Source organism: Suricata suricatta, chromosome 4 (assembly GCF_006229205.1).
Source record: "Suricata suricatta isolate VVHF042 chromosome 4, meerkat_22Aug2017_6uvM2_HiC, whole genome shotgun sequence".
Lineage (NCBI taxonomy): Eukaryota > Metazoa > Chordata > Mammalia > Carnivora > Herpestidae > Suricata > Suricata suricatta.
The window spans coordinates 141,790,655-141,817,875 of NC_043703.1; the positions used below are offsets into that span (position 1 = coordinate 141,790,655).

At 49.9% G+C, this 27,221-nt stretch overlaps 1 protein-coding gene across 1 annotated transcript; it reads right to left on the bottom strand.

The window, feature by feature from the left end:
- On the bottom strand, window positions 1–25,277 carry LBH (LBH regulator of WNT signaling pathway). Its single transcript, XM_029938013.1, has 3 exons — window positions 25,055–25,277; window positions 22,380–22,482; window positions 1–2,731 (listed from the first exon to the last, which is right to left on the bottom strand). Exons 1-3 carry the CDS (start codon window positions 25,078–25,080, stop codon window positions 2,543–2,545), a joined length of 318 nt encoding a protein of 105 aa, XP_029793873.1. The 5' UTR covers window positions 25,081–25,277; the 3' UTR covers window positions 1–2,542.
- Window positions 25,278–27,221: the final 1,944 nt, after the last annotated feature.

The window sequence follows — 27,221 nt, forward strand, 5'->3', positions numbered from 1 at the left end:
TGGAAAGCATTTTCAAACTTTATTTACAACTGTCACAGTGACAAAAAGTAGTTTGGAAAAAAAAATGCTAGTTTCTCCCTGAGCCTCAAAAAAGAACAGATAGAAGTTACAGGAGGTTCATCTTACAACAGGCATTTTTTACTGAAATACTAGGGTTTTTATTTTTAATACGATCAGTTAGAAATACACACAAGTTACTTTAAAAAAACAAAACAAAACAAAACAAAACAGGAGGCCAGATAGGAGCTCAGCCACTCGTCTAAGAGTGGCTGGGTCCCTCCAACAGGCTTGCTGCTGCCTGCAGGTCCTGACTTTAGTTGTCAGTCCCCGGCCTGCTCAGACTCCGAACGGTTGTACAAAGGCGTCTAGTGACCAGCAAAGTAATAAGACACCCCCATAAACACACATATACACAAAGTAGATTTGTTATGCAGTTTACAAGCACGTTCCTATCACACGGCAAGACCAGGACAGATGAGAGAAGGGAGCAGATGAGAGGGACACAGAAACACGGGATTTTAAAAGGCAAGGCCCCACCCACAAAGGGAGGCAGGTGCGGGATGAAGGAGGAGGGAGGACTCTGTGCAGCCATAGCAGGACCAGCGGGAGCATGAGGATGTGGGCTGCAGGCCTCGCCCATTCCCGAGGAGCTGGAAGAAGTTATTGCCATCAGTGTAACACAAGCAGACAACACGGGGCCAGGAAGGAGGGGGCGGGGGGCAGGGCGCGGGGGGCTGGGCGTTGGCTTCCCAGAACCAAAGCTTGCAGAGGGGTCAACCGAACACCTCATCTCCCCGCCCCAGGTCCCCGGAACCACACTAACCTTGAGGTATTAAATACAGCTCTGTACACAGGTCTCAAACTGGGGTCAACTTAGACCCACCGGAGACCTGCGGGGTGCCTCTGCTGGCCTGGTTCGGCCCAAGGAGGGTCCCGAGCTCACCTCTCGGCTGCACCTTCATGCTGTGAGCTGCAGGAGGTTTGAAGAGTACGCCCTGAAACCCGCTGCTCCAGAGGGGTCTTAACTGTAGGAGGCTCTAAGTCCAAGGCTAGCTTTCTCGTACAACCGTGTCCTTGCAGGGGCCAGAGGAGAGGTGGGAGGGATGAGGGCCGATGCTTAGCGCTCCGCTCCCTCATCACCCTCACCACGCCCTCCACCCACCTGCATCAGGAACCTCACAAGGACAAGCCAGGGATCACATCACACTTTCAGTTTCAAACTGCTGCGTGAGAGCCCTGTTATCCCCATCTGTTAAGTCTTGGATTTGGGATCGCCATTAACGCTCACCTCCCCAACAAAGAGCCTCCTCCACTCAGCTCCCACCAAAAATAAAGCCAGGCCAGGGCGCACGTGGGGATGGGTACCTCCACCGGTCAGGCTGGCTGGGACTGGCAGCAGGATTGGGAGTAAGCTCTGCCTCACTGCTACGCCCAGGGCCTGCGGGGGGGAGGGGGGGTGCGGACAAGGAGGGCCGGCCTGGTCCTGCCTCCCCTCAGAACACAGCAAGCCTGCGGGAGCAGGAGGCAAGGATCTCACGTCCAAGAGCCCACCGGGTCCTTCCAGGTCCTTCCACAGGGGTGGGACGCGCTCCAGCTACTTCCAAAGGGGCTGGTCTGGCAGAACGCGAGGGGAAACGGCGGGGGGGGGGGGGCGGTGCGTAAAAGGATAAATCAGGAGAGAAAAGCTCAAGAGCGCCGCCTCTTAAGAAACTTCCAGATTAGAGCGGATATGTGAACCGGCCATGCCAGGGCTGGAGTGAGGGTGGAGGAGGGGCAGGGAAGCCTTCCCACCCACGCCTCACCTCCAGCTGGCTTTGCAGGCAGCCGGTTTCCACTGCTCTACTTTTCTGCCTCCTATTAACAGACCAACATAGCCAAAATAAAAGCAAAGGCTGGTGGTGAGCAGAACTAGAGAGAGACAGACCGAGAGAGAGAGAGAGAGAGAGAGAGAGAGAGACAGAGAGAGACAGAGAGAGAGAGAGAGATGAACACGTTTCCTGATGCCCCAGCAGCTGCTGGCGGGAACTTCCTGGCTGCACTCCTCTGCTCGAGGCTCCCTTTCAAACGTGTGTATTTTCTCTACCGTCTCCTGTTTGTTCTCTTACCCCAAATGTTCCTCGCTCACGGTGCACATAACCCATCCCCCCCACAGCACCGCCCCCCCCCCTTCCCCAGCCCACTGGAATCCCACTGCTGCCTCTAGCCTGCTCAGGTTCAGATTCCAATCTCGAAGATGCACCACTTCCCCGCACCCCCCACTCCTGCTCTAAGCAGCTTCCTTTCTCAGAAGGCCTTGCACATTGTTGCAGAGGGCTCCACTGCCCAGCATCTCAAAAAAAAAAAAAAAAAGAAAAAGAAAAAAAAAGAAAGGAAGGAAAGAAAAAAAAACCCAACTCGGTGATTTGCAGGTGCAAAACGGAAGCCATCATTTGACATTTTCAGAACTACTGTGGCTCACTCCCTTCTTCATCACAACGGGAAAGAACACACAGTTCAGGGACAGTGGCCGTCTGGTATGGCCCCGAGGGAGTCGGCAGGGACTCTATTGCTCCTTGTTGTCCTTCTCTGTCTCTTCACAGTTGTCCTGCTCATCCTCCTGGACCACGAACTCCTCAGGCGGCCACCGGAGCTCCCCGCTCTCCACTTCGCCCTCCGTGGGCTCCACCACGATGGAGGGCAGGCGGTCCTTCACTTTGCAGGAGCGGTCAAAGTCCGACGGGTCAGGGAAGATCTGGAAGAAAAGCAGAGCAGGTGTCCACCTAGGCACAGTACCAGAAAAGACAAATCCCATTCCTTCATATCCTGTACACATGAGGAACTGAGCCCTGCTAAGTGCCTGCCACCATGCCAGGCTCTCAGGATCCTGGGAGGGAGCCTGAAGGCAGGAGGCAGGGGGCGAAGCCTGGGGCAACACAGAAAACTGTGTCTCAGCAGATGTTAATCCTGAAGCTGCAAGTGTGCAGGGCAGTGCCACCAAATCTGTGGTGCTGCTCTGTTTGTGCCTTTTCTTATCTTTTATTTTTAGATAAAATAATTCAAAATCCTGTCATCCGTAGTAAGCCACACCCGCCTGCCGTCAGCACATTATGCCGGCGAGTCTAAAGCATGCCACAGGTACCTTGACAGTGATTCCTCCCAGAGTAAGGATCAGTGCCTAGTAGGAGCCCGCGCCCAGATGCTTTACAGTTTGGAACCAACACGGTTGTGCTGATCGGGAGGTGTTTCTGACGTTACCTTAAAGAATCTCAGGTTTGAAGGAGGTTGCCCCAACCATACAGCCTGTAAGTGAGTGGTCGTGGAATGAGACTCCAATCCAGGTCTGTGTGACCCAGGTGCCCAGGCCCCAATAACACCCTGCCCCTCAAACAGATGGGTCCTGATCTCACGGAAGTCTATCAAGTCAAAGCCGAATCAGGGTGGAGGGCATGGCCCCAGCCACAGGCAAACCAGGAAGAATTCTGTTCTCACTGTTTTCACCTGTAACTCCTAGCTCCTTGATGGTTTTACACCTGGAAGAGTCTTTTCAGAGTTCTGCCAATGAGGCTTCTCTTTTCAATGCTTACTGTGTGTCCTGCCCAGAGCTGGGAGAAATCCCAAACCAGGGGATAAAAACGAGGGCCACGAGGGGCCCTCCCTGCCCTGTGACTACAGCTGACCCAATTCTCTGCCCAGCAGCTTAAGTACTTAATCCGATGGGCTGCTGGTCTCTTGCCACGCACAGCCTTCGGTGACATACCCGAGAGCCGGAGAGGAGCCTCTGTCTGGGACACTGAGGCTTACAGACCACCGATGTGGAGAGCCACATGGCGCCCTCAAGGTCATCTCTTCCAATCTCTTCATTTGGTAGATGAGAAAACTAAGGCTCAAAGGCATCCGGAGACTTGCTCAAGGTCACACAGCTTGTTAATGGCAAGACAGGAAAGCAAAACCGGAGTGGGTGGAGACACACATTTGAAGAGAGCCTGGAGATCGCCCGAGCCAGGCACAGATCAAGATAGGCCCAGAGCACCGAACAAGGGTCCTCTCTTCTCGGGAGGTCGCAGAAATGCTCACCTACAAACTCAGGCCTGCCCAGCTCCTGTGGTGCCCAATCGTACAGCACCCCAGCCCCGAGCAGTGCTGCCTCAGTTACAGGCCACGCGGGGCTTTGGAGAATCAGGGGCCTCAACAAAACCTCCCCAATCCCTGCAGACAAGTGATTATTAACCATTTATCCAATAAAGCCCTATTGCTGGGGATTAAGCCGTAAGCCAGCTGCACAACCAGGCATCATTAAAGACTTAACAGGCTCATAAAAAGTATCGTAATGGCAGCCAGGAGGAAAACAAGCCAGAGGCAGGGTTAGGCTAGTTGGGGCCAAAGGAGGCATGGGGACAGTGGACCCTCACTCTAGGCTTTCTCTCCCAGATCGGGCCAGCCCTGCAGTTCCGCCCTGGGGCTGTGCTGTGCACACTGACCTGACATGCTGATCAGGGAGAGAGTCGAGGGGCCTAGCCAGGCCCCTCCCCACGTCTCCTTGAGTGAGCTGGAACCTGTCTATGGAGGTGACGCACAGGTGCCTTCCATGCACAACCTTTGGGAGTGAGCAAGGGGAAGCCCAGTAAGTAGAACGCAAGCTAGTTGTCAAAGCTCTTTCAGACATTCCATCGTTGAGGTGCAGGGAGACCCTGGGCTCTGCAGGACCCAGGGAAGGGTCAGGATTCAAACCAAGATCTGCTGTTTTCAGTGCCTGTGCCTTTTGAAAAGTGAATGGATGCCCGTTTCACAGATAGAAGACTGACCAGGGAGAGTGGGCAGGACTCCAGGCCTTAACTGCCCAGTCTGCTGCTAGACACCCCAGTTTAGGTGCCGGGATGGCCTCTGGGTAGCTAGGTCTAGAAGATGAATTTCCCCATCTGTACAGTTGGTCTAAGTCTTCAGGACCTGAGACAGAGCTATGACATATCAAAAGGAGATGGACACGTGGCTCAGCACAGACCTGGGCTCCTGCCTCTTCCCTCTGATTGCAAGCCCAGGGCTGGGCCTAACTGTGACGTCCCAGCAACTGGATTCTAATTATGATCACCCAAGCCAGGGAAGGGCGAAAGGGACAAGATGTAGCAAGGCCAGCTGAAGGGGGAGAAGGACAGTGAGAATGGAGAGCATGTCATTTCATTTCAGGATGGGGATTTATAATTATAATTTATAATTAGGGGGAAAGAATGTTTAAATGATGGTGATGGTAACAGAAGACAAGACAGGGCAGAATCTCAACCTTTACAATTATCCTATGAAGTGTATAGTGATCCCTATTATATAGATGAGGAAACTGAAGCCCAGAGAAGGCAAGTGACTTACTCAAGGCCACACAGCTAGGAAGTGGCTGAATGGGGACCTGAACTCAGACCTATAGGACTTCAAATTTGATAACACATTGTGTGGAGCCACAGACTCCAGATACTCCCTACGTCCATGATGTTACTTCTATAACCCCAGTCAGGTCCTCTCGACTGCCCGTGACTCAGTTTCTCCTTTTGAGAAGCGAGGCAACCTTCCTGTCTCACTAGATGGGTACAAGTTCTTGGCAAACACACAGATGATAAAATGCTTTGAGGACATATGCTGAATACAAACTGGAATGTCCTCTTTGGAGCCGTTTCAACAAGACTACAGTAAGTAGTCAATCTCCAAGCAAGAGGCAGCAATACTCACATGGTAATTAAAATAACTCCAAACAATGCCTTTCATACCAAGAGCTGCACAATTAAGTCTTTTAAGTCCTTAGGGGGAAGTCTGAGCACTGAACTTCTGATACTGCTCAGTTGCCAGAGAACTTTGCTCCCTGAATTGCTCAAAGCAGGCGCCATTAAGAAAATTTTTTTTTCCTTCACAAAGCCTGTTAATTGCATTAAGAAAATCACTATAATAATCACACCTTTCCATCAAAGGTTTTATTTTATTATCAAATAATGCCATTTTATGTCTCTGAAAACCACAGCTCTCCAAAGACCAGATGCGCCCAGAACCAGTTTCTCATTTCCTCACATGCAGACAGAAAGCCTCGCAAAGTGTTGCTGAGTATTTTGCCAGCATAATCTTATCTCCTACAGCTGCTTAAGAGGCTGACCCTAAGGAGGTCGAGATTTTTCCACTAAGTCATGCTTTTTAATCATCTAGGCAGCAGAAAAATGAGAGGTTGCAACTGCAATTTGATGGGGTAGGGAAGGCAGTGGAAAAAAGGGCTCAAGTCAGACTTGCCAAGCACATGACAGGTAAGGCCAGGGCAGCAGGCCAGCCTGGCATGCTGTTTGCCAGCAGGAACTGGCAGGGAATAAAGAACTGCCCACGTTCCAAAAAGAAAGTGCTTCTGGTTCAACTTCTTACCCCAATGTGCCCCTTTTTCTCTGGGCCAGGGAAGGAAAACAACAACAACAACAACAAAAATCCTTTCCTCTTCCCTCTGCAAAGACCCATCTCCAAGAGGCCCAGAAAGGAAGGTAGGAGGCTCTGAGAAGCAGTTCCCACCATAACCCCCCTGCATAGGGCTGGGCAGATCTAGAAGTATCCATCCCCAGCTGTGATTCTCTCAGCCTTGTCCCTTCCTCCCTTTGCCAACATTGGACTCCACATCCAGCCATCCCGCTGTCACACTTGGCTGCTGGGGCTGATGGCTTGGATGAAACTGACAGACACCAAGTTCCTTCCTCTGCAAATGGAGTGAAGAGTTGAAGCGCGCGCATGCCATCCCATCCAGATCCTGTGTGTCCCACAGTGTGGGGACAGCAAGCGTGCAAACTCGGCACGAGTGACTTATATAGAGGACACTTCTCTAGAGGCACCCTCTGCCAGGTGGCCTCTGATCCCAATATGCCTTGACATCTGGGGAACTCAGATGAGTTCACTTGAAAGGTCAAGGGAGCTTTAGGACCCTCTAGAGGAAGAAATGGGCTGTGAGATGTAGTTTGGATGCGAATATACTGGAATTTCTGGTTGTACGGATTAGAGCTGTCCATTAGGACTTTCTGTGATCATGGAGATTTTCCCTCCCTGCACTAATAGTAGCCAGTAGCCACACTGGCCATTGAGTACTTGACCAGAGACTCAATTGTTAAATTTTCTTTAACTTTTATCAATACAAACTTATCTGATCTTTGTAAATATAAATTTAAATAGCTGCATGTGGCTAGTGGCCACGGCACTGGACAATGCACACATAAATAGTTAAATACAAGGACCACGAAAACAGGCTTGTCCAGGAAAACTGTCAGGATGTTTGGTTGATGGACTGACATGGGCAGCGTCCCAGCAGGGAACTCTGGGGTTCGGGGTGAGGAATTAGAAGGCTTTTTCTTGAGTGTAAGAGTTGCTGGCCAGTCAGCTCCCATTTCACCCATGGTGGGGAACTGAAAGGTAATATCAGCTCTCCAAAGACCTGAAATTTGGGGGCCTAGCTATCAACTGTCTGCCTCTAAGCCAGGTGACCTAAACCTGGCTGCCTCTGCCATGGGGAGAGAAGAGAGATGTCTGGCACCTGGGATGGAAAATGTGAGCAATTCTGATGGGAACAGCCCCTCCCCTGAGTGCATGCGTCCCTCAGCCATCATTCCTGACAAGCGACTCACTCACTCGGCCACAAAGAGGGCGGAGGGCTCGGCAAAGAGCTGAGAGATGCTAATAGGGAAAGCGGACACCGGCCAGTGCAGGAGATGAAAGGTGGTTGACTGGACACAAAGGGCTAATTAACAGCTCTGCAAGCTGAGACGTCAGGGGCCTGGGCATCCTGATCCTCTTTGCTGGGCTGTAACAGAGGGATGAGGTGTGCTGGGGTGGGGTGGAGTGGAGAGGGGAGGTAGGGCAGAGGCCCCGAGGGGGATAACCAAGTAGTCTCCAAGGCACTGGGAGGGATCTGCCTCCGCACACAAAACCAAACAGTGGGCCTCTCCCCTCTCCGGTTCCAGAGCAGGGCTTATCAACCTCAAACCTGCAATGGAAAATCACCATTCTCACAGGTGGTAGACCAGGAGTCTGTAAGACATGGCTTTTGCTTTGTCCCCCATGTCTCATTACCTCTGTGGCCCTGCTCAAGTCATTTTTAACTTCTGGGAGCTTCCGTTGCTGGAGCAAAATAAGGAAGGAATTTCTGTTTTATATTAGCATTGGAATGATTGCATGCTGCTCCATGTTGAATACCAGTGTGGTACCCAAGGGGCTCAAAGCTGTGGTGGCCTTTTCTGAACTCTTCTCTTCATCTATAGATTGGGATTAATGTTCATTCCCATCTTATGGGGCTTTGGAGAGAACCAAATACCAGTATGTGTGAACATGTTCTGTAAACTTTGAATTCCTAATGATGGATCTTATCTGGTAAAACTGCAATCCTCAAGAAGCTCTTAGAGTGAGGGATTGAAAAGTCAGTAGTCCCAATTGCTTGGGATGGGCACAACTGAGCAGCACTTCTGAGCTCTGTGCACTCACAATTCTAAGCCCAGTTCTTTGGAGAAAGGATTTTGACTTTATCACTTCCCTCGGGGTGCCTCTATTTTCCCAGGGCTTGGGTTGGGCCAGCCGGAATGCAAGCCACTGCCTTGTCCAGGACCTGGCTCCCCCAGAGTTAGTGATCTTCCCATCATGCACCACCCCACCCCCACAGCCCATTCTAGGGGCCTGCTGCCTCTCAGCTTCCCTAAGTCTGGGTTTCTTCTTTTTCCTGGAGAACAACAATGAATTGGCCTTGTGTGTTTATTCCTTCCTAGGAGGGGCTGGTTTGTAACAATGGGCAGATCTCTACCAGCATCCTGCTCTGCCAAGGGCTGAACGAATGAGCAGCAGCTAATCCAAATGAAAAGTTACACTGCTTTTTGACCCCTAACAATATGCAAAGGCAAGAAATATACATGTTCTTTGAAACACTTGCCTCCTGCTATTGTACCACCACCGCCATCATCATCATCACCATCATCATCGTTATTTGCATCTCATAAATGAAATGTGGCTGATGAGAACAGAAAGAATTCTAACAAAGGGGCAGAGTGGTTCCTAACTGGATTCAGGGAGGAAGAACAGTCTCATCTCCACTGGGATGCTAGTCACCTCCTTCTCCATCCTTGACACTCTCACTATGCTCATATCCCCTGGCCTGGGGCTATGGAATATCCACCTCACCCTCTCCTACCATTCTCGGGTGTCTCTAAGCCTGTGGGAGACTTGAGGAGAGATTTAAGGCTTTGTAACAACTGTTGGATCTCCTTCCTTTGGATTAAAGATGCTTAAGCCTTCAGCCCTGAAACTTAAAAGAAAAGGAAATCCTCTAGATAAACACCGTCCCTCATAAACATGTCTCAAACACACACCCATCCTGCAGGTCAAGAGTTCTGAATTCCAATTAATTAGCACTAATTGCTGCTGATAACTCTGGGCCCAGTGGGCTGACAGGGCTTTTGAAATGTTAAAGAACAATTCCCAAAGTTCTTCAGGGCAGTGAGAGACTGCAGTTATCTGGCACAGAGGACTTCAAATCCCCACATTCTACCATCCTATTGACTATATTATCATTGCCCTTGAGAAAGGAGACTGGTCTCCTGGTCACCTCTGGGCCTCCAGGGAGGACAGAACCCTTTCTTCATCCCCCTCCATTGGTATTAGCCAAATGTCCTAGAGCCACACCTCCTCTCTCTCAAAAAGCCCAGACTGATGCCACCGACCATTCCTTCATTCTCCATTTTGAGACAAAAATCTTGAATATTTGGCCTAGTTGCACAGCCTTTCCACCCTTGTGTGGAGTCCCCTTCCTAACCCCTACCACATGGCTTCCAAACACATCCCGGCATGGAAACAAGTCTCTCAAGTCTCTGAGGGCTCCCTGAAGCCCTGCCCCGGGGCCTTAGCTGGCTTTCATGCAAAACCACCAACTCCAAAACCACCACACCCATTATCTCAAACTCACCTGGTCCCAAAGTGGGTTCATCAGCTAATATACCCAGCTTTCTTTGAATTAAAAACATTTTTTTTTTCTTCCCAAACAGGAAGCCTTGCTTGATAGCAGGTCCTACAAAAGAGGCCTGGAGATTTTAGTTGATCAGAACAGCACAGCATGGACACAAACAGGGCTGCATTCCTAGAGGCTGTCTACACTAAGAGGAAGGTGATAGCCCTGCTGTCCTCTGATCAGACATATTCTTTCTGTTCAGTCTAGAGAAGCCATTCTCAAAGCTCAAATCCCAAGGTCCTTTCATGGAAGGAGTGTCCATAGGGTCAAAATATTTTGTTAAGAATACTAAGATGTTATCTGCCTTTCTTTCTGTGTTGCCGCTTGTACTAATGGCATAAGGAGCACTGGTGGGTGAAACTGTTGGCCTCTTGGCAAGAATTAATGATGTAGCAGCAAACTGTACTTATACGTATTATATTCTTTACCACCTCACACAATTAAAGACAATATCCTTGACAAATAGTAAAATGTAACTTTTATCAAATATTGACTCTTAATTTTTTAATGTTTATTTATTTTTGAGACTGAGTGTGTGGGGGAGGGACAGAGAGAGAGAGGGAGACAGATGATCCAAAGCAGGCTCAGCATTAATAGCACAAAGCCTGATGTGAGGCTTGAACTCACGAACCTCAAGATCATGAGCTGACTGAAGTCTGTCACTCAGCTGACTGAGCCACCCATGTGCCCCTAAATATTGACTCTTAAGTACATGTTGCTTTAGTATTCTGTGTGATGAAACAGAAAGCCAGCAGACAGCAGGCTGCCGCCACATCTCAGAGCACATCTCGAGGAATAGCATACATGTGAAAGAGTTGCCAGCTGAACTAGCCACTTTTTCCATGGAACACCATTTGCACTTGAAAAAAAATGACCGGCCAACAAACCACGGTTATTTTGACTTGGGTATTTGGGGGACATGTCCTCAAAAGTGAACAAAACAAGTATGTCACTTCACGGAAAATGACTAATATTTGTTACCAATGATAAAAATCAAACTTTTAAGCATAAAGCATATCAGCCATCATAACCTTGTCAGCTTCCTAATACTTGAAGACTTTCTGATGAGACTGGTAAAGATGTGAACAAATGTGACTTTCTGATAGTTTAAATGAAATGTGTCCAGATTTGGAAGACCTGTCTCGTTCAGCGAATGTGTTTTCCAAATGATCGACGCACCACATCACAAAACCAAACGTGGGTAAAAGACTCATTGGAAGCGTAAGACAGACTACTGAATTCTAATGTAAGAGTACACAACTTAATTGGTGAGATTTCAGGTTCCACGTTGCTACTAACCTTTAAGAAACCGCCACTTGCTGAGTTTTGGTGAAATAGCAAAGAAAAATATTTGAATAAAGCTATTAAGATATTTCTTCCTTTTCTTAGTTTTTCTAACATATCTGCTTAGGCCCAATTTCCTTCATTTACTTCAACCAACACTTATTAAAACAAATTAAATGCAGAAGCAGATAAGAGAATCTAGCCATTTTCTGTTAAGCCAGATATTAAACAGGTTTGCAAAAATGTAAAACAGTGCCTTTCTTCTCACTAAACCTTTTTTTATGTTGGTTTGGTTTTGAAAACATATTTGTCTTTATTCAGAACTGTTACTTATATTAACATGTAATGATTTTAGTGTTATTTTAAAGTGGTTTTTTAATTTATAGATATGAGAGAGAGAGAGAGAGAGAGAGAGAGTGTGTGTGCTTGAGTGGGGGAGGGACAGAGAGAGACATAGAATCTGAACCAGGCTCTGCTGTCAGCACAGACAGAGAGAGCGTGTGTGTGCAAAAGCAAGCAGGGGAGGGGCAGAGAAAGAGAGAGAGAGAGAAAGAGAGAGAATCCCAAGCAGGTTATGCATTGGCAGCATAGAGCCTGACACGGGGCTTGAATTCATGAACCATGAGATCATGACCTGAATCATAACCAAGAGTCTGACACCCAACCAACTGAGCACCCAGGCACCTTGGTTTTACTGTTTCTGTTATTATAGAGGAGTTATACACAAAAGTTTTAAATGCTTTGTTTTAATATCAAAAGATATAATCCACATAAACAAATACCTCCAGTGTTCCTAAATAATTGTTAAGAATGGAAGAGGGGTTAAGATCAAAACATTTGAGAACTGCTGACCTAGAGAAAAAGCACGCAGAGGAACATGACCACATAAGTCAAGGGTGAAGGACAGTATGATTTAAGACTGAAAAGACTTGAGAGGAACATAAAGTTGTCTTCAAACAGCTGGATGGCAGACGTGAAGAAAAGGGAGCAGATTTTTTCATGCCAGTGGGTGGGTGGATCTATCTGGGATCAGGATGGAGGACCTCACCTCCTCTAACAGTCTAGCACAACGTGATAGAATCGGCCCTCTCCCTCAGAGACGGGGAAATCAAGGCCAAAAGAGGTGACGTGAGTTTCCTTAGGTGACACAGACAGAAGCAAAGCCAAGATTAGCAACCAGTTTTCCAGATCTGTAGTCCATAATCCCACTGCGCTGAGAGGTTCTGAAATCCGTGTCACTGGCTGTGTGCAAAGAGTGCCCGAGGGACCCGATGGCCTGCCGCTCCCACGTCTGAGACGCCAGAGGGCCACGGTTTGATTCCACTTTTTGTTTGTATATTCTCTAAAAGAACTGTGAAAAATTCTCTGTCCTTCCACGCATTTTTAAATCGACACCTAAAACTTCTAGTATACCATAAACATCAACATCTTAAAATAAAGCCTTTACACCACTCTCTTAAATGTATCCAATGCCTTAGAAACATCAAAGCCACTTGGTGTCAACCATCGCCCGTGAAAAACCTCATAAACAATCTATTAAGTCTTATCCCCTCTTCTCTGCTTGAAACTGTTTCTCCATTCTACTGTTCTATAGAATTTTAACTTAATAGAAGTTTTTAGTTACGAGGTTTTCTCATACTTCTCTGCAGGGAAGAGATGTTTTTATGGATATAAACTGATAATGTTTTTATATCAAATGAACCTAAAGCCTGTTAGAAAAAAAAATCTGGCTTGTCTCGTAGTATTAGTATATAACTGATCAATAAAATGCCACAAATAATTGTTACATACAAAAAGTAATCTTTTTTTATTGGTTTCTTAATGTGATAGAGAGGTGGGATTTAGAGAGTTTCCTAATCAGTAACATTTTGATGGTCCATTTGTTTGATGAGCCTGAAGCTTCAACACCCTGGGGAAAGTCACCTTAGAAGACTCAGGAGGGCAATACGCAGGTCCTTCTCTTATTAAAGGGGAGGAAAGGGGTACCTGGGTGGCTCAGTCGGTTAGTCAGACATCAGCTCAGGTCATGATCTCTCGGTTTGTGAGTTCGAGCCCCACGTCGGGCTCTGTGCTGACAGCTCAGAACCTGGAGCCTGCTTCAGATTCTGTCTCCCTCTCTTGCTGCCCCTCCCCTGCTTACGTTCTCTCTCTCAAAAATAAATAAACATTAAAAAAAAAAAAGCGGAGGAAGGCAATCTTGACAGGAAAGGTAGGGAAAGAAAACTGGCGAAGCCCGTCTTCAGGAAATGCAATTTTAGAAAAGCAACAGAAGGAAGCTGTAGATGTGGAAATAGGTTTCCCGAAAATGCTCTCTGCTGTCACATCCCTTGGAAAGTTCCTGTGAACCCCAGGAGCAGCTGTCCTCTGGTTTTAACACTTTGTTAAAACATCAAGTAGTATATACATAGAACATTATTAAGAAGTAATTTGGCATGAAAACCTCTAATATTAGGGTGCCAAGGAAAACAGCCAGGAAGGATCCTAATGCTCCAACTGTCACATCTGAGGGGGCAAATGACCAAAGAAATACGGAAATCATAATGGAGTGTTAGCTGAGCTTTAAGAATGCTTTCATCTAAGAGGATACAAGAGTTGAAGAACAGAAATTCCTTCATGAAAACAATAGTGATGCCAGCCTCGGGAAGTTGGACTCCGCTCCAATTATCCCTCCCTGTTCACATACACATTATGGCTCAATTACATGTTTTCTTTACTCATGTGTTTAAAACATATTTAAAAAAAAAATGAAACTGTATCACCACACAGATGGAAAACTAGTATTGCCTGTCATAGGTAGAAACCATAAAAATACACTAACCCTTGAGAAATTTGTCTGGGTAACACCTAAATTGACTTTGTAAACCATCGGGAGTTTGTGAATCCTACTGGAACACTGGCTTAGGCCGTTTACTTGTTGCCAAGAAGCTGAGGCATGCACACTTGCTGGGTAAAAAGCCCCTGAGCACGGCACCCAAAACTTCCTTTATGTTCAGATCTACTTCCAAGAGCGCAGTTTATCCTACATTCCAGGGAAGCAGTATTTCTAAACCATGATCGTTCTATGAGCCACACCTGGAGCCCCGGGAAACCAAAGTGGCCTAGGGGACCACCTGAATGTCCATCCAAATTTCACGGGTCTCCAGGCAGAGGCGACTTCACTGGTCTTCCTCAAGGTCATGTGGCACTCCGGTGTCATTAATAGAATAAAGAAAACAAGGAGAGCAATCGCTGACCCATTTACAGCTCTAATCCAGAGTGTGTCAATCTACCCACAATGGGACAAAAATATGATCACCAGCTATTTTGCAATGCTGGCTAAATACAGCTGAAGCATCATTAATTGTTATCATCTCTGCTCAAAATAAGCAATTAACGAACTAGAGGAAGATAGACATCTCCTAAACGCTCTGAAATAACCAAACACCTTTCTGACTCTATGCACACAGCCCTTTCATGAGCCTATCTCTACAGGTTTTACACGCCTACAATTCTGTGGGCTAGAGCTGTCCAGACCAAAAGATTGTATTTTGATAAACACTTCTATATGATTTGTTTTTAAGGTCGTGTATTATCAAGAGGCTTAATGATGTTGAGTCTCTTTGAACCAGTAGTTGTACTTCCAAGAATTATTCCAAGGAAAGAAATCAGGCCTGTGCAGAGATTTATGTAAAATAATGTTCAGAGCAGTGTTCTCACACACACAAACACCTTTTGACTTTGAAACTCTGTCCTAAGACTCGGAGGAAAATAGTACCTACCATGGACAAAGGTTTATATATAAAGTTATATACAAATTATCACATCATTTATAAGAGGAAAGACGTATACAATCTAAAAGTTTTTAGCAACTGCAGAACGGTGAAAAGAATCATAAGGTGTAATGATATGACGCTGATGACTTACACGCCAGTAAAAAAAAGCACAACACAACTGTGATTTTGGCTGCAGGAAAATATAAGTGGTCTGGAAAAGAACGGTCGTGCCTTAGGCACAATGAGATTATGGGGATTTAGACAACCAAAAAGTTAATGAAAATTAAAGCTCCATCATGGGCAGAGGTGACTTTTATAATCTGAGGAGTAAGCGTAAGAACAACAAAATACACACTTTATCGGTGAAAATATGAAACAACTGGGAACGGGGAAAAGAAGAGAAAATGTTCCTATAATCTCAACACTCCAACCTAAAAACAACCACTATTAACATTCCACCCTCTGCCTTTTGGTCTTGAGGGAGTGCGTGTAAGCGAACACGTGCACACGCATGTGTGTCTGTGTGTGTGTCTGTGCGCGCGCACGTGCACACATGCAAATACATGAGTCTCACCACAGAGATCAGTGGCTGAGCTCACTCCTGCCCACACACCTTGGGCTAATGGTGACCTATTAAATTAGAGCTTGTACACAGGGCTGTGTCCAGAGAAAACATTTAGGAATTCAGGGACACTTCTCAAATCCAGGGTGAATGAGTGTTCTACAAAGTAAAGGCAGAAGGTGAATTCAAAGTATACTATTAATTCTGTCTGGGAACTACCTTCAGATTCAAGTTAGGATAAAGTCAGATCTAGAAATTCACCACCTCTGAACTGAGATCTGTGAATGCCCTCCTTGCTCAGGCCATTTCTACTCTGGGTGAGAGATCCAGAACCTTCCTTCCCATTGGCTCCAATAAAATTCGTGGTTGAAGAGCAAACAGTGCTGCTCTGGCTAAATGCTCGGGTGCCTCTTCTCTATGGTTCACCTAAGAAAGGAGCTTCCGACAGTGCCGACAAGACAGCTCATTCTAGTGGGTGGGGGGCCAAAGGAGCCCCAAACTTCCCTTACATTCAAAATGCTAGTGAACAACAGTCTGGAGAAACTTCCGGCAACTTTTAATTTTTTTTCTGCCCCAGGTCTGCACAGGAAGGAGCCCTCCCCCAGCCAAGGAGTGAAGCAGCAGAGGCAGGATTTGATTTGCCGATAAAGACTCCTCCCAGGGTGGCCTCAGGGACAAGGGAAGGGCAAGCGGGGAGGGGAGAGGTAGCAGAGGGGGTCCAGCATCTAGGAGACTGGAAAGAAGTAAGACCCTGACAACTCCGAGCCCCATGTGAATGAGGGCCTGTTTTCATATCCTCTGAGGATTATTTCAGGACGCGGGCCTGAAAGATCATTTCAGGACATTCACTAGACACCCAGGAATAGCTCTTGGCTCCAGTGACAAGATTCGCCACCCAAACTCACCCCTTTCCCTAAGGGTACAATCCTCCTTTCTATTCAACTTGGAAGACTAAGCCCATGTCAGGAAGGTGCTGATCCTATAAAAATCTATGCTGTGGGACAGCCAAGGGAGAGGGAAAGGGAGAGAGGAAGGGTCCAATCAATCCTTCAGCGCTCACCACGCAGCTGTTTGCAGGACCTGTGGCCGGCCCCGCAGGAACAAAGCAGCCTAAGGCACAGCCTAGTCCCGTTCCACACAGCAATGAACACAACCCACCTGAGAGGCGTCAGGCCTGACACAGGCCCTTTGAGAGAAGCCTGGGTTGCTTGGTTCTAGCCTGTAACACGTTGGCCAGGAAAGCGAAGAAAGCCTGTTCCCTCTCCCTGGCCGTGCTACAGCTCACTGTTGTGACCACATCGTGTGTGTGTCGGGTGGGTAGGGGGCGGGGGAATCCCCCAGTGGGCCAATTCCAGCCTGCTGCAGGCCTCAACAGGGGGGACATTCCAAACCATGAACACGACGTGTGTGTCAAGGCTTTGGGCATAAAATGGAAGGCGCTAGAGTTGATCTGAACAGGGTCCGGGCTCTGACTTGAAAAGAGGCGGTGTGTGCAGACAAACCCACTCAGAAATGAAGCCTTCCTGCTACGCCCTGTGGCCCTAACTGGCTCTTTTCATCACATTATTAAGATTTGTACCAAGGAGGGAGAGACATGAAGGGGGTAGGGATAGGAGAAGGAAAACTTGCTGTGATTCCAGTAACATATCGTGTCCATGGCTGGGTATCTCCTGCCAAATGCTTTGCAATTTTAGCTTTATTTCTCTCCAGGGACAGTCGAGAGCTTTTTAAGATGATGATTTCCTAGTGACCATGGGACTTCCGTGAGGCCACTCAGCAGGGCTTCCAAAACCCTTGAGAAGGTGGTAGGGTACCACAACTGGGAAGTGATACAAGGGCTTGAGGAGGAAAAGGCAGAGCTGGTGAGGGAGTCCCTTGGCATGGTCTCCTGAGCAGGGGCTTGTGGGAAACAGAGGCAGGCACTCAGAGCTCCAGCCTCTCTGAAGGCTGAACCTGGGCAGGAAGCTCAACTGGTCACTTATTTCAACGGGTGTGTTTGCACAGATGGGGACGCACAGGGAGAGCCAGGCTCAGGGGGTCTTCATAAAGAAAGGCTCTGCACAGAAGGCATTTCTGAACTGCTGCCTGACTTTAGAGATTAACCCTAGCCTGTTGGCTGAGACAGGAGCTGCTGCTTCTCATCAAGGGGAGCGGTGGGGGCGAGGAGGAGGGGCCGGGCAGAGGGAGTTGGCTGTTTTTGGGGCTTGCAGATAGAAGAGACGGGAGAGATCTGGGTCCAGGGAGAGGCAAGCTCTCAGCCGCCGGAGTGCTCCACCCCTGTGCTTAATGCAGAGCTAAAACTCAGGCTCTCAGACTGCAAGAAGCAAATGACGGAAGTGTGGCAAGAGGTCAGCCCCCAACTCTCCCTCCTCACTATGGTACGAAACCCAGGATATCCCTCCCTCCTGTCTTAGGAAGCAAAGGGGAAGACGCAGGGAAGCCCTGAGCTCTGGGGATCAAAGGGAAAGCTCAGGACATGGAACACTGTGCTGTGTGAAGACCTAGCTCCTTCTGATTTACAGCGCATCCTCCCGGCTTCCCTGAGGAGAGCCCGCTGCCTGTCGGACTGGTGGATGGATGTCAAATGGTAGGAGTACGTGACCAGAAACAGCAACAGGGATACAAAGACAGCCAGTGAGAGACACGCATGCTGATCACAGAGGAATTTAAAGAGCTTAGGGAAGGACAGAGTTATCAGATCTTGGTCCAGATGCTTTAAAAGGGGCAATTTTAAAAGAAAACCTAGGAGCCATACCTCTGTCTAGAACTTAGTGAGGGCAAGCCCCAGCACTGTGCTGGGGGCAAGTCAGGCAGCACGGCCAGAATGCCCACGGCCCTTGGGGCGTGCCGGTGGCAGTGTCTATAGGCAAACTCTCAGGACCCTTCCCCACACAGGACCCAGGCGGATTCAGGTGCAGCAGAAAAGAAGGGCCAGTCAGAGAGGCATTCCAACATGCTACATACTCAGAAACCCTAGAGCCCAGGGAGGGCCCTACCGGGCAGCCACCGACCTGCTTCCTTGAATTGGGGAAAGTAAGAAGGTGTAGGTGGTGGACGTTCCTGTCCCATGGGTGGGTCAGAGAACAGGGGACCCACAGACACAGTGGGGAGGGAGCTGCAGCAGTTGGGGACCTAAATGTCCTCGTGGGGACCCTGCTGCTCAGCCCCGGTGAACCGCCTGTTACCCACAGCCTGCCCAACATGTACTCAGACTTTCGAGTAACCATTTACTCCCCCGCCCTGCCAGGTGTCCTGATTCATGCCAAGTGGGTGTGCAGACACGGATTTCACTGAGGACCTGACTCTCTAAACAAATGTGAGGATGCCCTAAGGCACTGGCTCTGCTCATTTGTATACAGGCTCTCAAAATGACAGGAACATCCTAAGCATGAGAGGTAGGGCTTTATCTGAACTTTTCAGGGGACAAAAAGGCATTTACCTGAAGCCTTGACAGACATGAGCTGAGGCGGCCCTTTATAAACCCTAAAGTAGAGGTGAAGATGGCCAGCTTTAGGATCAGGAGCCTCAACTTCACCAGAACAACCGCCAGCCATTTCACGCCTGCTCTGTGAAAGCCTGGAGCCCACAGGCACCTTGGGCTCAGAATGTGATGACTGATAGGCACAGAGAGGAAAATAAGGCACTCCCTGTCCTCAGAGACCTGGGCAGGGAGAGGTCAGGCAGGACCTGTATCCTCAAAGCCCGGGGAAGCATCGTTTCAGAGCACACAGGCCAGAGGTGTTGAAAGAAGAAAGAGGTCCCATCTGAGGCAGAGAGATTAGGAAAGCTTCATTCTGGGTAGGTCTGGAAGGTGGGGGAATGACTGACAAAGTCCAGTGTGCCTATTTATTTTCCGACCTTGTTTCAAGGTCGAATCATAAGCCTGAGATTCTATTTCATCTGCCAAGTTGGGATTGATGTCTCCTTCCCACTTTCAGTTCCTTGGAAAAGCAGGTCTTGGTAAAAGCCATGTACTATTATTACCCTCAGGAAGAATGCCAAGAACAGAGTTCTGAGATGTCCCGCCCCAGATCTGAGCCCAGAATGAGCATGCACAGAGGATGAGCTCTCCGGCCAGTGCAGCCCCAGCCAATCCCCGGAACTCTGGTGGGAATCTGTTTCATTGGAAGACACTGGCGTTGAGTGGGCCCAGAGGACATTGGTCATAGGACAATCGTCAGATCAGCTTGCCACAAAGCCCCACACCTGGCATGAACAGGGACAAGCCAAGGGGGTATCCGGACACGCAATAAAATTAGGTTAGACAGGTGGGGGTACTCTCTTCCAGTCCTAATTTTCTTTCAAGGCCCAGCCCCAGTCTGACCTTCCAAGCCTTCTCATTGCCGTCCACACCTGGACTGACCATGGCTTTGCCTTGCTTCACTAGACTGCCTATGTTCCAGTTATTGTGCACCTGCTGGTTTCCCGTGTACCCCGGGGCCCTCTGCACAGGGCCCACCCATAGCACATTGCATGCATCAAAAGTCCAGTAAATGTTGCTTGGTTAAAGATTACACCATCTCCCCTTTCTCTTCATCAGGCAGCCGGAGGACCTTTCTGAAATCTTGTGAGAAGAGTGCTTTGAAGGGGAGCCTGGGTGGCTCAGTCGGTTAAGCATCTGACTTCAGCTCAGGTCATGATCTCGCGGTTTGTGGGTTTAAGTCCCATATTGGGCTCTGTGCTGACAGCTAGCTCAGAGCCTGGAGACTGTCTTCAGATTCTGTCTCTCTCTCTCTCTCTCTCTCTAACCCTCCCTGCTCACACTGTCTCTCTCTCTCTCAAAAATAAATAAAACATTAAAAAAAAAAAAAAAGGAAGAGTGCTTTGAAGTTGCAGGTGAGATACTTTGGAACGGGACACTGGCCCCCACCCAGGTAGCAGGGACAGGTTTCCTGAGCATCCATGAGAATGGGCCCTCAGGCCGGCACCACAAGACAAGACTTCGGGCCCTTTTCTCAGGCAGCATCCTGACATCTCGGGAGCCCAGACGCAATTTTGTTATTTTCCCCCCGGCCATTGCAATCCCAGCTTAGCCTTCCTCACCCGGTGCTCAGCCGGTTCTGCCATCTTTACCTGTCCCCCTGATCCAGGAGAATGGCCTGAAGGTGGAGATGACAGCGCTCTAGGATGTGGCCCTTTACCGTGGGACATGTTCAGAAGGAGCATATAAAAGGCACACACGAGACATCCTGACTGTGTTTGGAAACATTCTGTGATGGAAACCTAAAACCCCGAACTGAAAGAAAATCTCACCTGTAACCACAGAGAGATTCAGTCTGATTCAGTGGCTTGGAAACTGGTATCCAAAAACACCCTGGCTGGTGGGCCAGGAAACTTCTCCCCTCCCACAGGCTGTGGGGCCTTTGATTGTCTCTTTCAGACCCATTCTGGAGGTGGAGCATATATAAAACCAGCCAGGAAAGGGTATTCCCCCTCACTTCCCTCATCTCCTCAGGCCGCGTGAATACTTGTTTCCAGCCAACAAAAGGGGCTTGATCAGACGGACACACAACAAAGGGGTCTTCTTGAAACTCCCAGTGTGTCTGAAGGGAAGGGACTCTGCTGTCACCTACCAAGTTCACTTGCCCAAGCTTAGCTTTCATCCCAGCTCTTCAATCAACAACACCCCCCCCCACCACCATCACATGCCCCCAGCTTTCTATTTGTTTCTTACCTTACAAAACAGATGCCCCGGAACTGTTCTACAGAATGACTAGCCAGAGAAAGTCCAGATTCTAACCAAGACCAGCTCCAGGTCCAGATAGAGGATATGTGAGAAGAGCAAGGCTTTGGAGTTTGGGTCTACTCAGTCTGAGCCTGTCTCTTCATCTGTTAAACAGAGCAAGAACTCCCACCTCAGAGCTATGGCCAAGAGTAAACGAGTAACACTTGTAACGTGCACGGCTCACAGCAGACATTTTTAATATTTGCTGAATGGGCCCATCACGGCTCATTCATCTGCCCGGCGCCAATGTTCCCAGCTCCAAGGCCTTCCCTTAAAAACTGACTCCTTCCTCTCCCCGCATGTAATAACCTAGGAACTCTCCTGGGAAAGATGGAAAGAGCCTGCTGTCCCAGAGGTATCTGAAGATGCTGTGTAGCCAGCCAGGGACAGCGGGCAAGCGCAGGCGAGGAAGAGAACTGTGTTAAGAATCTGAAGGTGTTACTTAGGCCACGTTCTGAGTTCTTATGTATTTTGGATCCGTCACACGGGATGATCTCTAATCTAGATGCCAGCAATCACATCCCTGAGATGGCTTGCCTTTGGGCAAAGTTCTCCTAAATATTAAGTACTTTGAACATCAACTCTTAGCATCAATGGGTCACCCATCAACCTGAGGAAGAAAGCAGCATTTGACACTGATATTCCTCCAGCAGCTCCCCTTTCTCCATAAGCTCCCCTTTGTGATGATGCTTCTACTGCCCAAAGGCAAGGCTGGGAAGGGAAGTTCTGGTCTGAACCAACTGCACAAATCACGTCCCCACTTTGCAACTGTGAATGGGAGGGTTCCCAGCAGCCAGCATGACTAACTAAAGACATGAGTTCATGCTCCCTTGAACCCTTACTGTGTCCCAGGCACTATGAATGCCTTCTCCAGACGATCTTATCAAGTTGAATCTTTACCATAATTCTCTGCAGTAAGGACTATTGTCCCATTTTACGGATGAAGAAACTGAGGCTTGCTGGCATTAGAGGACTTTCCCAAGGTCACACAGTGGTTCCAAGTGGCACTGGGATACCGAACCAAGTCTTCTCCAGCCCTGGCAAAAGTCACCAGGCTCTCGAGAGGCAGCATGAACCCAGTACTGAACTCACCTGATAGGAAATGCCGTCCTTTCGGGGGCTGAGGCCAATCTCCTCCATGGATGGGGTGTTCATCATCACCTCAGTCATCTCTGCAGATCTCAGATAGTCAGGGCTGCCAAGAAACCCAGACCAAATGTCAACAAAGACACACGCGTTCATGTTCCCATCCTTGGTGCGTTCTGCTGTTAGATCAGGGGACGTCTGGAGGCAGGATGAGAGGTGCTCAAAACAGATCTCACAGAAAAACAAGCTCACACCCTGAGGAAGTGCTGTACAAGCCCCGGGCAGCACGGCTCAGTCTCAACCAGCAAAGCCCTGAAACTGTCTGGAAACCTCTTTGGCAAACCTCTCTTCCCTCCTCCCCTGTACGGGTCCCCACTGGCACAGAGCAACTCTGGATTTTCTTTTAAGTGACAGAACAGAAAAAAAACTACCAGTAGGTATCTGAGTCCATCTGTCTCTATTAAACCCAAATAAACCCATGTCTGGGGGAACTGCATATTATTATTACATAATGATAAACGGTCAACCTCAGGGAAACCAAGTCCACCAATGCTGCCTTCCTATATTGCACGCGCACTCTCTCTGGTGTTCCTTTCTGCAAAATGTCCCACTTAAAGCCCCAAGGGGTCAGCTTTCTGCAAGCGTCACATCTGCCATCCAACTCCCTTCTCTAGCCCAGCCACAGCAGCTGCAAGCTCACAGCTTGAAAAACATCCCCTGGATTAAAAGCCTTAAGGATGCCCGGACTCTGATTGCAAAGGAAATTTCCAGAGGGGCCAAGCTGGCCCACCAATGGCTGACATGTGAAAGTGCTTTGTACGCTATAAGCAGGATACAAATGTTCCATTATCCTCACACAAGCCACAGGCACACACGGGTCCCGAATGCACAGTGCCAAATAGTACATACCAAAGTCAGTGTGCTCCCCACACAGCACCCAGTATTTTCACCATCGTGTCTTTACACACAGTTAGAAAAAAAGAAAGCAGGCAATGATTTAGACCGACTGCATTTAAGGAAATCCCTGTTCCTCTTCATTTTATGATTACTACATAGAGTAGAAATAGCATTGGATTTGTGAACAGAAGCAGGAGGTCTGGTCCAAGTTCTGTCGCTCAAGAGCTCTGTTATCTCAAACAAGTAATATAACCTCTCTGAGCCACAGGTGCTCTGTTTCTTAACATGATGCTAATAATGTATATCCCACAGTTATGCTAAATGGGTAATCTCTGGGGGCAAAAAAAACCATTGCAAACTATTTAGTGCTAATCCACCATAAAATAATTCCCAGTTATTTTTATTTCCCTTCATTTCTCAGGGGATAATAACTCTGATGGAACCTAACACCCGCCAAGTTTTGAGTGGCAGGGGCACAAAGCTTCCCATTGCCTTCGAAGCCTCACCCACCTGGCACCTGGCTGCTCACAGACCACGGGGGTGGGAGGGAAGGGGCGTCCATAAGGAGGAGGGTACGCAAGCCTTAAGGGTGGGGGAGTTTTTACTTTGTTTGGAGAGCTCATTTCTCTAAGCAGGGGGGGGGGCGGGGGGAGAGACAGAAGATGCTGGGCTTCCGGGCAAGGGTTAGGGTCAGGAGTGGGGACTCCAAAGGCAGATTCAACCGGGGTGGTGGAAAGACTGTCGCTGACCCCCAAAGAAACGGGCCAGAAGAGCGCCCACCCGGCTCCCCGCCTGGTGTAGGGGCGCTCGCTCCTCGCTCCCGGCTGTGGCGCGGGCCCGAAAAGTTGAAGCGAGAAGCATGAACTTTCCGGTTTCTGGGCAGAGCTGGACCGCGCGGATAGTGAGCCCGCAGAGCCGGCCTCGGGCGCCTGCACCTGAAGTCGCGCTCCAGCGCCGCCAGGGCTCGACCCCTGGCCGCTCCTCCTCTTCCCCGAGGCAGGAAGGAAGCGGCTGCCGGCGCGGCCGGGGGCCTCGCTCCGCAAGCAGCGCGGCGCCGGCGGCGCATCCCTCCCGGCCCAGATCCCCGGACCGTGCGAACCTCCTCCGCCCCGCGCCGGGCCCCGGATTCTTCCAGCCGGTCTGGAGAGGGCGGCTCCCCCAGCCCCAGTCCGGGCCCCCAAAAAGGCGCATCAGGTTTTACGGGGTATGGGGAAGAACGAGATCGAGAGGGTGCAGCGTGTACTTGTACTGCTGCTTGTGGCTTTAATCGGGTTCCGTGTGGGGAGAGCATTTCCCCCCACCTCTCGAAGCTCTGCAAAAGCCGCCGCGCTGCACCAGCTCGGCCCTGCGGCCGCCGGCCTCGACGCCGAGACTTGCATGCAAACAAAAAGAAAAAGGGGAGGGGCCCGGGAAGAGCCGGAGCCCCCTGCGCCAGCCCCGGCGCGTGCCTCCTGCAGCCCTCCGCATTGGGGTTTTATTAGCGGGGTTCAAGCTGGATTCCTGGTTCCCCCCCACCCCACCACCAGCACATACACACCCTCCCAGCCGTCCCTTAAGTGACGGCTTCGAGTTCACTCCCTTTGTCTGGATGCTCTCGACACCACCTCCCCTCACCCCCCCACCTTTGCAACCTTGACGTTGACTTCTGCACGGGTTTGGCGGCGGGCGAGTGCAGGCGCCCGCGCAGCCAGCTGCCCTCGCACCCGAGCCCGCAGGAGCAGGCGCCCGGGCCCCCGCAGCCATGGCCGCGAGACGGATGCCCGCCGAGGGCGCAGAATACTCACCAGTGAATGGGGAAATAAACAGACATGAAGTCCTGGGGGAGGCTGACCCACGCCCTTGTGACTTAAAAACGGCCGCTGCGTCCCGAGTAAGGCTGTCAGGGGCGCAGAGAGGCGCGGCCGGCGGCCGAGTGCAAGCACTAGGCGTCCGCGGGTCCGCCTTCCGGAGACAGCCCCGCTGCCAGCGGCGTCCGCAGAGCGCACGGAACTCTCGGCTCTACACCGAGCTCGCGGCCCCACAAAGAGCCCGGGAAGCCGTATTTATAGGGGCGGGGGGCGGGGCTCGGCCCCGGGAGGCCCCGCCCCCTCTCACTCACTCCTGGAATAACGTCACCAAAATCATGAATGGCTTCAGTGCTCGCCGCTCCCGCGGGCGGCGGCTCGGGGGCGCGCTCAGGCTCAGCTCCCTGAAGGCCGTGGTTTGCTTCTAGCCGGCCTCCCTCCCCACGACTCACACACGCAGACACGCGCGTGGACGCGCGCGCGCGTACACACACGCACGCACCAGGGTAGGAGTTCAATGTCAACGCCGCTTCGTGCCGACAAACCCGCCAGCGTCCGCAACCCCCTCCGCGCCCCACTCCTTGCACGATCCCCTGGGCGCTCCGGGCGGAAGACTATGGGCCCGTTCCGGACGTGACCGCTCGGCGGCAGCGCTGCGCGGTAGGAGGGCGCCATCCTTCGACCCTGGATGCCTGGCTCCAGCGCTCTCCTTTGCACTCTCTCTTCGTCCCCTTAACTCGGGACACCTCTTCAGCATTCTGCCCCCAAACTAGGCCTCGTCCGCGACACCTCGCTCCCTCCGCGGGAGGCGCGTCCCTTCCATCTCTGGCAAGCTGCGTGGAAATGAGAGCACCGCTATAAAAGAGACGGTGGGAAGGTGGGAGGGGACGCGAAGCTGAAGAGACATGTTAGCTTGCGAGGGGCTGATTTGCAGCCTGCAGATCCGTGGAGGATTTTATTTGTGTGAGAAAGGATGTGGTGTAGTCGTAGGGTTTTTCCGCTGGATAGCTACACACACCGTGGCGCGGGGCATAGGGTGCAGGTGGGCACCGCGCAAGCCCACCCCACCATCCTTGGCTCCCGGATCCCCTGCAAGTCGAAGAAACAAAGGGCTTCAGCCAAAGCCCTCCTGCACTGCGCAGGAATTATAATTCAAGGGGTCTGTCCAGGCGGTCAGGCTTCGCTGCCCCCACAGCCAGGATAGGAGTCTGCCCCTCTGTGGCTGGAGCACCTCGCTTCACACCTCTGCTGCAAAAACTCCTGTAAAATGGCTTTATAACCCTGATCTATATGTGCACAGGGGGTTGAGGAAATGTGTGTGTGCAGGGGAGGAAGGGGGAGCTATCAAACCCTTGGCAAAATTGAAAGTGCTTTTGAAGTCAGCTCTTTGAAAGGTAGTGAATGTATGAAATCCATAGACACGCGCTTAAAAGTGAAAATACACATAAGCTTATCTCAGGTAAAGGGTGATAGGATTAATGGTGAGGGTTTAACAGTGGCAGGACCTTGAGGAAGCCCACATAATTTTCACCAGCCCTCCCCAGCTAACCCAAACAAAAACAACCTAACAATTAAATTAAAAAAACTTGCTATGTTTAGTCATTCATATATACAACCTAAGTTATACACAGTGTACTTCCTATGAACACACAGCTTCAAGCTCCTCTCCCCAAGCTGTTCCTTTCAACCAGAGAAATTCAGGAGCTTCTCCCCACCCCCAACTCCACCCCGTAAGATAGATCAGAAATCGATTTATGCCGCCAAGTACCACCTTCGGGATGCTCCTTTCCAGGTAGTGACCTAATGGAGGTCGATGCTTCTATGGACAGGTGCTAAGGGACGTGCTCCAGTATGGGGTTACTGCTCACAGAGGGGGGTGTTTGTACCTTTTCCATAAGGTGGAGAAGCTTCTCAAAGGCTGGGTGTGACATGTTGTCATCTATGCAGCCAAAGGAGAAGCCAATGCTTGGAGAGCTGGTTTCCAGGTTGGAACCTGACAAGGCCTGAGGTAAGCCCTGGGAAAGCAGAACTGATGCCCTCTGCCATTTCTCCCCAGAAGCAATCCCTGGCGAGACCTGGGATGAAAGACTGACTCACCACTTTTACAGACCAACAGTCCCACGTTACCTATTTGTGATTTTTGCTTGTGAAGTTTTCTTTACTCAGA

Coding starts and splice junctions, on each gene's coding strand:
- LBH (XM_029938013.1), bottom strand. CDS start 25,080: ATGTCTGTTTATTTCCCCATTCACTG. Junction 22,483..25,054: donor GTTTATTTCCCCATTCACTG/GTGAGTATTCTG, acceptor GTTTCTTGGCAG/CCCTGACTATCTGAGATCTG. Junction 2,732..22,379: donor AGGACGGCATTTCCTATCAG/GTGAGTTCAGTA, acceptor CTTTTCTTCCAG/ATCTTCCCTGACCCGTCGGA.